The 12,326-nt window shown below is 48.6% G+C and overlaps 1 protein-coding gene across 1 annotated transcript in view; it reads left to right on the forward strand.

Moving 5' to 3' along the window:
* ALK (ALK receptor tyrosine kinase) overlaps positions 1-12,326 on the forward strand; it is a 676,334-nt gene that overhangs the window by 614,534 nt on the left and 49,474 nt on the right. The window contains exon 12 of the mRNA XM_047852186.1: positions 4,510-4,672. Coding sequence (XP_047708142.1) covers positions 4,510-4,672 — 163 coding nt within the window. The remainder of the gene's footprint in view (positions 1-4,509; positions 4,673-12,326) is intronic.

Raw genomic sequence — 12,326 nt, forward strand, 5'->3', positions numbered from 1 at the left:
ACCTGCTTTGATCTATAAGGTTGTATCCAATACTTTCCACTCCCAGAGACACTTCTGAAAATCACTCTAGCATTTGTCTACTGTCTCATGGTTCTAACTATCTGCCTTAGCTTAGAACTGATATCATGCCTACCTTGCCTAAAGTACCTGCCAGACCCTTCCTGCTCCAAGAGTCCCTTGTTCCAGATACCTCCTCTGGGGCCCTCCTAGGCCCACAGCAGTTAATATCACCAGGCTCAGAGCAATAGTAATTTTCTTTTAAATCCATGAACCCACCCCTCAAGCAAGGATCTGGAAATTAATATAGTCTGCTCCCAGCCAACGTTAACCCAGTGTTCAGTGGAAGGGAGCCAACACCATGTTAGGCACTTTAGAGGGACACTAGAAATAGAGCAGAGTAGCGATTGTCCCTGTCCCTTTATACAAAGCCACAGGAACTTACAGTTCTGGTGAACTTATATTTAAAAATAGATTCTAACATTAAAGTCTTAATAAGGACACAGGATCAGGGAGGGACTCCTGTAGGAACAATCTGAAAAGGCTAGAAGTCTTCAGTGCAAAAAGCTGGGAAGGCCTTATCACCACCAAAGCATCTTTGGACAGAGAAAGAACCCCCAATTTTTCAGTTCCTTCTCTAAGGCTGACTTACTCAGAAAAGTCTGGAGAAGGATGTTCTTTCTCCATTTGAACAATGAAGTAGATAGGACTGAGTTCACAAATCTCATTGATTCTCCTGGGAAAGTTTTCACAAAATGCAAGTATTGTCCTCCCCCAACCATCACCCAACCTAGTATCTACTAATCTGAATACCCAGAGTTCTGAAATTCATACTTTTAAAGGTCCTCAGGTGGTTTGGAAACCACTGAATTCAGTGATCTCCAAGGTCCCATCTTGCTGTGATACTCCATGATGTCAGATTCCAGAAAGAATGAGCAAAGGGAACCAACAGGTGAGGCTTGAGCAAGACAAGCCCACACACATAATAAGCAGGAAAGCCCTTGGACAATGGACAATGAAGTTAGAAACCCCATACCCCTAAGAGATATAGCTGGTGGGAAACATAAATTGATTCCAAGCAACTCTGGGCAGATTTATGAGGGTCAAGGCCATCAGAGGGAGCAGGGAAGACCATCATGCCTGGAAGGCCGCTGAAAGCAAGCAAATTCTAGCTGGATAAATCATGGGTCTGACCTGGGATGGCAAATCCTGTTCCCATGGAATCTACTCCGGAAAGAATTTTCTCTCTGGACCTCTCCATCAGAAATTGCTGAAAATAAAAACAAAATTTTGTGTACAGAAACCACCTGAGACTAACATATGTCCACTGAGTTGGGAAAATACTGATCCCTTTATTGAGAAGCAGCCCTAATGGCCCTCCTTTATGGAATGGGAACATAAATCTTGAGATTGGGTGTCTCTGCTTCTCACAGTCAGAAACTGAATAGGAATTTACACAATTTTAAACTGTGTTCATTATGTATCTCCAATGCCAGATGTTATTCTAAGCATTTTGCTTAGGTCCTCACTTAATATTCACACTAAGTCTAATCTCCATGTGTTCAGATGAAGAAACTGAGGCTCAGAGAGGTGTATGATTTACCCTGGGTATCATAGCTGGTGAGGGGCAAAATCCAGGATAGGAAAAGTTAGCCCATCTGGACCCAAAGCCCTTGCTTCTCTCCCTACCTCACCAAATGCCCCATCTGGTCAGGAAGTAGAAGCCCAGCATCTCTGGGAATGTCTCAGAACATTTAGAACAGAGTTAACGCGGATGGAAGTGAGAAGTGGGTCCCATTGAAGGGGAAATGCTCAGGTATGGTGCCAAGCCCGTACCTTTAGCTCTCTTCCTCAGCACACCCTTAAGAACAGAAGAAAGTGGGGTGCCTGGGTGCCTCAGTCATTTAAGTGTCTGACTCTTGATTTAGGCTCAGGTCATGATCTCAAGATTGGTGAGATAAAGCCCAGAGGCAGGCTTCATTCTGACAGCACAGAGCCTACTTGGAATTCTCTCTCCCTCTCTTTCTGCCCCTCCCCTGCCTGTGTGCTCTGTCTCTCTCTCAAAATAAATAAATAAACTGGGGGAAAAAAACAGAAGAAAGAAAACACACACACACACACACACACACACACACACACACACACACACTTCATTTCCAGGACTGAATTAACTGCATGAACTGTCATGCTTCTGCTCCAGATTGAGAAGGCTGCCCCCAAATCTAGGCTGCTTGCCTCAGACACAGACTGGATTTGAGAACAGGCTTCAAGGAGCTGGAGATCACAGGACAAGTGGATTTTGTGATTCCCCTTCCAGGATTGTTTTTTCTCTCCCTGTTCACATTCTCATCCTTAGCTCACTGGGTTTAAATCCCTAGGTGCTGCTGGTGGAGGATTCATCCATATTCACGGAAACTCCCCTGGCCACATTTCCCATTGTCAGGAACAGCACCTGCCTTACGCATAGGCAGGAGTCATTAACACAATTCATATTTTTAGAGTTTGGCACTTTACAAAGACCTTTAATATCCCTTGCTCCCTTTAATCCTCATGCCCATCCAGCCCCTTTTACAGACTAAGGAGCTCTGTCAAGGTCCCACAACCAATAATTTATAAGGGAGCCCCAAAACCCATGTCCTTATCCATTTCACCCCTTGGACACAGCCCACACTTAGGATTTGGGTGCTGGAGAGAGTAAAAGGGCAATTGACCAGGAGAGCTCTGTTAAATGCCCTCAGTAAAGAGTTAGCTCTTTGAATTAACAGGTTACTCCTTTAGATTATAAAAAGATAAGAAAATTAACAATTAACCATTCACACAAACATGAATGGATTCATCACGTTCTTGCCCTTGAAACCAAATCGGCCTTCAAAAACCAAATAGATATCAACACCTTCATTTGAAAAAAGTAAAGTGGAGAAAGTGTTGAATACCCAGTGTTGAGTAGCTGTATGCATTGGAACCTCAACTAGAACTTCCATTTCCTGACCTTGGGGCCAGGGCAGTGTCACAAAAGCCCACCACACTGGCCCAGTTTTCAGATTACCAAAACTCCCCAGTGCAATCTCAATCTGATTGCTTGTAATTAACAACCCAAACTAAGCTTTCATTTCTGTATCGTTAAATCAGTTGAAAATCTTCAAAAAATTTTTCATTTTAACATTTTAGTGAGCAAAAGTATGTATACCAAATTAATTTTTCAATAATTCTCTATAGGTAGAATTTGACTTAATCACTTTAGAGGGAAATAATTTCTTCAGTCTTATAATGACATTTTTATATTTTAAGTAAAAGTAATTTACCAAGAACACATTTTTAAGAAGTTTTTATAGGTTGTACAAATGTTAGAATTCTAGCCAACATGAAATCTTACAATTCCTCAGGATCCAGCCTGGCTCAAAGATAGAAAGTTTCAAAGGAGGGGTGGGGTGCGCTAAGTGATCCTGAGCCACCCCTAGCAGGCCACCTAAGGACACTGGGTACTCTGGAGACACAGCACCCGGAAGTGGTGGTGAGGGGCTCTGAAAAGGAGAGCATGCACTGGAGAGAAATGTGATCTGTTTCCCATTTTTTATACTTTCTGTTACATAGAGAGCCTGGAAGCCGCTTTCACTGTGTTTACAAACCTAACTTGGTTATAAATAAGGAGGCTGAGCCTCACTGGGGGCCTGACAGATGGACAAAGCACTGTCCTGGGTGCTTGGCCAATGGGGAACAGAGGGCTATGGAGCTGATTCTACCTCCAGTTTATTCTTTTGAGCTTCTCCAAGCTAAGGGGATTCTACATGCATGTGTCCAACCTTTGGGAGCAGGTTAGATGAAGTTACAATAGCATAGATTGAGCACCTGTGATTTGCCCAGCGCTGTGCCCAACTTGGTGAGAAATTGGGAAGGGCCCAGCCACTGCCCATGCCTGACTCACCTCAAAAGAGTCTTCTCTCCCTCCTCAGAACTCCCACAGTGCAGTTAGCCTAACTCTCAGAGGGCTTTTTTTTTCTTACTGTCCTGTGTTGTAGATAGTTGCATCCCTTTTAGTGTCCCTTAGTAGGCTATAAGCTTCTTTTTTTTCAAGTTTATTTGTTTTGAGAGAGAGAGAGAAGGCAAGTGGGGGAAGAGCAGAGAGAGAGGGAGAGAGAGAATCCCAGCACAGAGTCCGTTGTGGGGCTCCATCCCACGAACCGTGAGACCATGACCTGAGCCGAGATCAAGAGTTGGACACTTAATCAACTGAGCCACCCAGACGCCCCTAGACTGTAAGCTTCTTAAGCCCAGATCAGTCAGCTCTGTCTGTGTCTCTCCCCTCATATCTGACCGAGAGCCTGGCACATAGTAGATCCTCAAGAGAAGTTTCCAGTTTGAATGGCTGATCGGTGTTTCTTGCCTTGACCTTGGTGCCATCTTAGAACATGGGTTTGGGGCAATGGAGCAGACAGCTCAGAGGCAGCCCAGGGAAGCCCAAGGAGGAGGGAAGGCCAGGCCAAGTGAGTGACTCCCTTTCCTCTTGTGCTTCAGTTCACTGGCTGTTCACCACGTGCGGGGCCAGTGGGCCCCATGGCCCCACACAGGCCCAGTGTAACAATGCCTACCGGAATTCCAACCTGAGCGTGGTAGTGGGAAGCGAGGGGCCCCTGAAGGGCATCCAGACCTGGAAGGTGCCAGTCACCGACACCTACAGGTATGTATGGCAGAGGGGGTGGGGGAAGCCAAGGGGCAGATCTACCCTCCTGAAAATGATGGGGGTCCTGCCTGTGGTTGCATGCTTGTGGGGTGCCTGAGCACACAAGGCTCAGAGGCCACAGACTCTGGCCCATAGAGGGATATAAGGACTAGAGATGGGGAGATGGGGGATAATGGGATATGGCAACAAAGATGTTTTCTCTGTCTTCAAGGAGCCCACAGACTATTTGTGGAGATGATATACATGCATGAGCTAGCTTCAGAACATTCCTTATCTTTATTACTAATAATTGAAATTATAGTGGATTCTTTGAATATTACTGGATGCCATTCACATGAGGCAGTGCATGTAAAACGTCTGGGAAACAAACATACCATGTACATGAAAGATGATGCTCTTATCCTTAAACCTCCTTTCCTGGGCCTTCACGGTTTGCGAGTAAAACAGCGGTCCTCAAACTCTTGTCCCACACCCACCCCAACTGCATGGTATTCCACTAGAGCGAGGCCAGGCTGGAGGGAGACCTGACTCCAGTGGGCCACTTGGCTAATAGGTGAAGCTGACGGGCAGCAAGGCTCAGACCAGTAGTTCTCAACCATCGAAATGGCTGAATGACTGGCTGATGCAGGTTACTAGCCCCACGTGGAGAAGGTCTGATTTTGTAGGTCTAAAGTGGGGTCCAAAAATACAAATTTTAAGAAAAATTTTGTGCTAAACATTTTTATATTAATGAAGCAAATGTGACAAGATGTTGACACTTATTGGATCCAGGTTGGGAAGGGAGACATAAACGGTATTCATCGTACTCGTTGTGTTCATTCATTCATCCATTGAGAATATGAGTTTCTAACACGTTCCCAGGTAATGCTGATACGGCCCCTGGGAATGACTGAGTTAGGTTAAACCCTTGAGTGTAGTCCTCACTCAGCTCTGTGGACAAGGCCAGTGCTGCAGTCTTCATTTTACAAATGAGGAAACCGAGGCTCAGAATGTCAGGAGCATCCCCACAGACACACAGTCTGGATATCACCTCCAACCCCAGCCTTCTGAGGCACAGACTTACTGAGGCTCCTTCCACAGCAAACGGGCAGGCTTAAACAGGAAGCATCATAATAATGACATTGTTGGTGCAAATGCCCCAGAGGCCAAACACAGTGGGAAGTGAGGTCTCTTTCCACTTCCTCAGCCCCACCCCCACCCCCCAGCACATCCTCAGCCCCCTGGGAAGGAAAGAAGCTTCTCAAGTTGCCCTGTTTTCTGTGCGGCCCCACCCCTGGGATCTCAGTGTAAATGCATTTCAGGGAGAGCCCTAAGTGCTTTTTAAATGACATTCTGGGCAGGAATGCAATAACAAGGTTTGGCTGCAATCAGATTAGCTGTTCTAGGTCCTACACATCCCCAGCAAATGGTCAAAGACACTCAACCACCCCTGGACTGGCCACGCTGAGCAGGCCAGGCCTCTCCTTCCTGCCCGGCTGAGGTTTCATGGGTCACCCCCTGTCCCAGAGAGACAGAGATGAATGCTTGCTGAGGACCTACCAGGTATTCCTCCTTTTAGCGGTGCGGCAGATGTCATTATTATTAGTGATATTCCCTTGTTTCCATAAAAGGAAACTGGAGTCAGCCACTTTGCAACAGATCTCAGGCCACATAATCAGTGACGGAACTGGAATTTAAACCCAAGGCCCTCGGGCTCAAAGTCAGTGTGTTCTTTCCACTAAAAGTCACACAGGGACTCTGAGAGGCATGCAGGGGGACAGAGAAAACAAGAAAGGGAAGTAGGCATGGCAGTCATGCACCACCCACCTCCAGGAAGCCTCTGGAAATGAAAGCCTGGGAGGGGAGCCCTCCTCCCTCCCCCCACCCTGCCTGAAGGGGTGTTGGCCAGCCCAGCCCTCGGTGCAGCTCTCCCTGTATAAAAAGCAATGTGAAGAGGAAAGCACAGGAGCTGTAAGGCAGAGACCTCAACGGTAAACCCCCACTGAGACCCACTGTCCCATCACTGTCCAGGGCAGCTCCCAAACCAGACTGGCTGCAAGTCCCTTACTGCCCCTCCCACAAAGATCCACAAATAGGAGGCGCCATGTAAGTAAGGTGTTACTCTTGGGCTGCATTTCCCCCTGAGACACTGTGAATCAGACCCACCTCCAAATGTGGGCAAGTTATTTAACCTCTTGAGACTCCGTTTCCCTATCTGTAAAAGGCAGGGGCTGGAGTTTGCTAACACTTGCCCAGCTGGTTGCACAGATTATGTACAAGTGCATCACACGATGCCTGCTCATGCTAGGTGCTCCCTGGCCTGTCGGCAGAGAAACCGGCTGGAGCAGTGATAATGTCAGGCAGCAGGCAGTGGCATGAAAGTATTTCCGGTAACAGATTGGTCCCACAGAGAGTACTTCCTAACTTCTCTGTTTCCAAAGACTTTTTTCTGACTTCTTCAGATGGGCCCCATGTTTTGAAAGATTTTGCCTGGAAGACAAACTATACTTATTTTTTCCCTTTTTCTTTTTCTTTTCTTTCTTTCTTTCTTTTTTTTTTTTTAATAAATCACAACCACATCTAAGTCTTTAGCCAGGTTTCTGATCTTCATGAATTTCCACAGTATTGCCACAGTGCACTGGATATAATCCCAACCCAAATCCGGCAACTCTTCCCATTTCTCTCTGGAATATTGAGACTAGCCCGCAGCCCCCAGCGTTGCCTGGGGAACACTCACTGGAAACGTGTACAAGGAGCCATCTTGCTGTTCAAGCCGGACACGTCAAAGTGTCCAAATTGGCAAAGGGGACATTCTGATCTGTAGGACTTTTTAAGACTGGCCTGAGATAGCACCACATCAAAAAGGGAAAAATCAAAACCCGGAAAACCTCAGGGTTTTGTTGTTGTTGTTGTTGTTGAATCCTTGGGGGGGTTTTAATCCTTTAAAGGCTATAATAGATATTTCTCACCTTGACCCTGGATGAGGCTCAGGGCTTGGACGGTAATGTATATTGATCATATAACTGAGTTTCAAAGGAACAGACCATTTAATGATTTGCTTTTTAGCCCACATCAAAATGTCCCCACATCAGAATATCCATGTGGAAAATTCAGGTACCCTCTTTCTGGAGGACATTTTCTCCATGTTAACTAATTCTTGTTTAGTAAGTACAGTTCCTCTAGTGAGAAAAACACATCAAGAGAGATGAGAAAAAGGTGAGAAAGTGTGAGAGCATTTCTTATGATCTTCCCCTATTCCTGGAAGAGTGTGAGCGCTCAGCGAGTGCTATCTGGCTGCTGCCTGAGACCCGCCACTATTATCGTTCCAGCTGCTTCTTTACTACTGATCAGAGAGGTGAAGGAAAGAGAGCTAAATGCACCTACTGTTATGCCAAGGTGGGGCCATCATTGCCTGGGGCTTCCTCAGGGATGCACACAGGTAAACATGTCCCCTACTCTTAACCGGTCAGTTATCCTGGGCCCGTCTCCCACCCTCTACTCCTTTGCCCACCACCACGGAAAGGGAGAGGAAGAAGAGGCTGGGGAGAAGAAAAGAGCAGGCTTGGTGGGGAGGGGCTTTCGGGGACAACCCCTAAATCCTCATCTCCCCCACCCCGCTGCTTTCCTGCCTTGGGCTTCCCCTTCCTCTGGATTTGCCATTTCCTCTGTCAAAACAGAGATGGTCTCACTCCCCCCAAGGACATATGTCCTTGTGTCCAGACCTGTTCCCCCTCGTAATTCGCAAGTCTCAGTGGACCGCATTCAGCACATATTAGGACGCCGTGCCTGACACGAAGTATATAAAGGTGCACATGATCCACTCCCTGCCTAAGAGGAACCCCAGCCAATGGGGGTGTCGGACACAGAAAAAAGCATTTCGGTGTGATGTAGAAAGTACTGCATGGAGGCTTCATCAGGCGCTGCTATCAGAGGCCAGGGAAGGGCCTGAGTTCCAGACTGGCTTCCACGGGGAGACAGCTTGAGGGCAGTCTCGAAGGTGGTAGGCTTGTCCACAAAGAAGAGGGGAGGAAGGAGCCCCTAGGCTGGAGCCTCGCGTCCCAAATGCCGTTGGCTCCCTCTGGCGCCAGCTTGAGAGAGAAGCGAGCCTGGAGGCGGTGATAGCAGATGGAAGGCAGCTGGGTTGAGTCCTGAAGAGCTAGGCTGGGGCAGAGAGGCGCACATGGAGGGGCCCCGCGGGGCCACCAAGTATTTGGGAGGCGGACTCAGCATGACTGCTGGACTCGGCGAGGAGGCGGGACCCAGGATGACTGCCATGCCTGGGGGCTGAGGAGGCAGGACAGTGAGTGACAGCTACCACCTCGAGGAGCTTGGCTGAGAAGGACAGGCAAGGATTAGGGTAATAGGGAGAGTGTCACCTGATGAAGGGAGATTTCTGGGTCACAGCTCTGAGTGACCATGTCTAGAGTGTGCCCATGGGGGTGGCGGCCAATGTGGGGCACAAAAAGATCATGGATGCTGGGGTGGGGAGAACCTCAGCCTCACCGTGGAGTGGAGACAGACTGCTAGGGACTTTGTGGGACTCTTTGTGGGACGTACCCCACACATCAGTAGATGTCATCAGCCACCTCTCACTCTTCCTGCCTTCCTCTCCTGTCTGTCCCTCCTTTTCTCCCCTCTGCCTTCCTCCCTGCTTCTCTAGAGTTCACCCTCCTCCCCAGCCCTCAGCCTTCCCCCTGCCCCACCACCCCACACACACAGATCATTTATAAAAACATTTGTCAAGCATGGCCCACAGCTCCCGATGGCAGTTCTCTCATGGTTCACTTGTTCCTCAGACATAATTTACAAGAGGTCCCGGACCCCAGCTGGAGCCAGCAAATCCTGCCAGCTGACCTGGGCCACAGCTGTTCCTCATGGTCTCCATCACTGACACGCATTTCCTCACCTGGCTCCAGGGACCAGAGTGTGCAGCTGGATGACACTATAATTCAACCCAATCCACAAGCAGCCACGGAGCTCCTACTGTGTGCCAGCCACTGAGCCATGGGGCTCCTACTGCGTGCCGGGTACTGAGCCACAGGGCTCCTACTGCGTGCCAGCCACTGAATAGGCGCTGCATGACTTGCAGAGAGGACTGAGACACTGGAGCCTCACCATCTTTGCAAAGACTGCAGGGCACAAAAGTGAAATTAACAGTCCACAGTGCCAATACAGTCCTAGACAACTGTAGGAGAGAGTCACAGGCATGATCAATTGCCAGAGTAATTGTGCAGATAGCCATCGCCATGGAGAGCACAGAGCAGGGAAAGTCAGAGGCAGGGAGATTGCACAACGATTGATGGGCTGCAGGCAGAATGGTGTTTGGGTCCAAATTCTGCCACTGACACCATGTGACCTTGAAAGTGTGCTTTCCCTTCTCTGCAGTGTCTCTATCTGTAGCGGGGGGGGGGGGGGGTGGCGGGCAGGGTTTTAGAGAGAGGTTACTGAGCTCCCCTCTAGCTCTGATATTCCCAGGTGCTTAGGGCTGCACTGGTCAGGAAGGTTGCACCATCAGCCTTGCTCACTGGTGTGATCCAGAACAAAACTGGGGCTGCAAGAAGCACGTGCCTCCACAACTCACCCCTTACCCCCAGGGGTGTCTCCTGATGGCTCAAATGACCCATATAGATAATGCAACTATGCATGTAAGCAGAAATTTTCCACTGACCAAGCCTCGTACACACTCCCATGCCTCCTGTGCCCTCACGATAAACCTGTGGGCTGGGATGGGCAAGGCAGATCTTACTACCCTGATTTCAAGGCTAAAGAAGAGAGGGACTCACCCAAGATCCCGCTAGGAAGTAGAGGCAGAGCAGAGAGTGGGGTTCAGGAGAGGAATGAGGTGCTCCATATATCTCCAAGCAGGTTCACTCACTCCCTCCGTCGGTCAACCTCCAGTGTCCCCACGGATGTGTGGCGGCTGACAGGCCATCATACTGCACACTAGCCATGCTTTCGTTTCGGGATCCGGCAGGCAGCCACTTTGATTTGCTGCTAATTCTTTATTTTAAAAAGATTCACAACTCAATTACATCAGGTAACAATGGTTCACAGTCAATAATACAAAACGCAAACCCAATAAACATCCATTCTGACCAGGGGGCATGGATTTAGATGAGGAAAAACAAAAAAATTACAGCATCAGCTCGTCAAGAACAGTATCTTGTAATTTCCAGTAAATTGGAATCACTGCAAGTCATTTTCCCCACTTGAGTGGCAGGTATATTAATTTGTTGTCGTTTGTCAACCATCAAAAATAAATTGTTTACAAGGAATCAGAGTGGGGGGCAAGCTTTGGAGAGTCAGGCTGAGGTTATTATTCTGGCATGAGTTTGTGTGACATGATTCATATGACTCAGAGGTCTTTAGAATCATCAAGGCTGCCTGTGCCCCCACTGGTTCCCTGGGTGAAACTGGATAGCCTTGACCCCAGACCCCTGTGGCCACAGCCTCCTCCACCTATTGGCCTATTCTCTAGAAATCAGGGCCTCATTCATTCACTTGCTTCCACCTCCCAGAAGTCACCCCCAGAAGAGGAGTAGACAGGCTCACCCACAGGGATGCATCAGAACAGCAGCTGCTATTTGGTGCTCGCTGACTACCCTCCAGGCACTGAATTGGGTCCCTTATGGGCATTATGTCATTTAATTCAAACAACAACATTGCAAGGTAGGTACCTCTCTTTTGTGGATAAGAAAAGTGGAGCTCAAAAAATGTCAGTATCCTGCCCAAAAGTCACACAGCCCGTGAGTAATGCTGGCAGGGCCAGGAGAGGTAGGCAAGGTGCCTCAGACACAAAATATAAGGGTCGGCCAAGTGCAGGGTCAGCACCCAGGAAGGGGCACCTCACCCACTCCTGGCATTGAGTAACAGCTTGGATTTGGATCCAGGTCTATCTGCATTCTTGCTGTGGCACAGCCCACTCCAGAGGAGATGAGCATTGTACATAGCAGCAACTCGAAGCTTCCAAAGGAGGGCAGCTCTACGGTGGGACTTCAGGACTCAGAGGGTTGACGAGGGAGGTGCCCCTTCTCCTGCAATTAGTCCAGGCAGGCTGTCTCCTGCTCCCCTGGCTTTAATCCAGTCCCTAATCCAGGGTGGAGTTGTGGGGCTGAGGCCAGCAACAGGAAAGTGAAATCTGGCTGCTGATGGCCAGTTGCCAGTTGCCAGGCTCTACTGTCTACTCTGGAGAACTGACCCCAGCCCCGAGTCCAACCTTGCACTTGGCATCAGTGTGTGGTCTCTTCAAACCCACCACTTCTCCTCATGAGGGCAGGGGTCCTTGTCCTCATTTTATTCCTTGGCGGGGAGCTGAGGCTCTGGGAGGTTAACCAGCTTGCCCCGAGTCACACAGCCCGCAGAATGCCCAGCATGTGCCTCAGAACTCAGGCCTCTTTGCATCCCACCTAATTGCCAAGAGCTAGGTCAAGGCCTAGAAGGGGCTAGAGTCCATAATGGGGGGATGGGGGGGCGGGGGCAGGAGAAATAGGGAAGAAGGGCTAGGGAGGGAAAGTGAGTCAGGAACAAACGACTTCTAAAATATAATAATTTGGCTAAATTTATACATGTGCAAGAGTTCAGAATGATTCATAATGCATGCAGATTTATGCAAATTGATATGCAAACAAGGCAGGATGGGATGCACCAGGTACCGCTTACCTCTCAGCCACAG

Source organism: Prionailurus viverrinus, chromosome A3 (genome assembly GCF_022837055.1).
Source record: "Prionailurus viverrinus isolate Anna chromosome A3, UM_Priviv_1.0, whole genome shotgun sequence".
Lineage (NCBI taxonomy): Eukaryota > Metazoa > Chordata > Mammalia > Carnivora > Felidae > Prionailurus > Prionailurus viverrinus.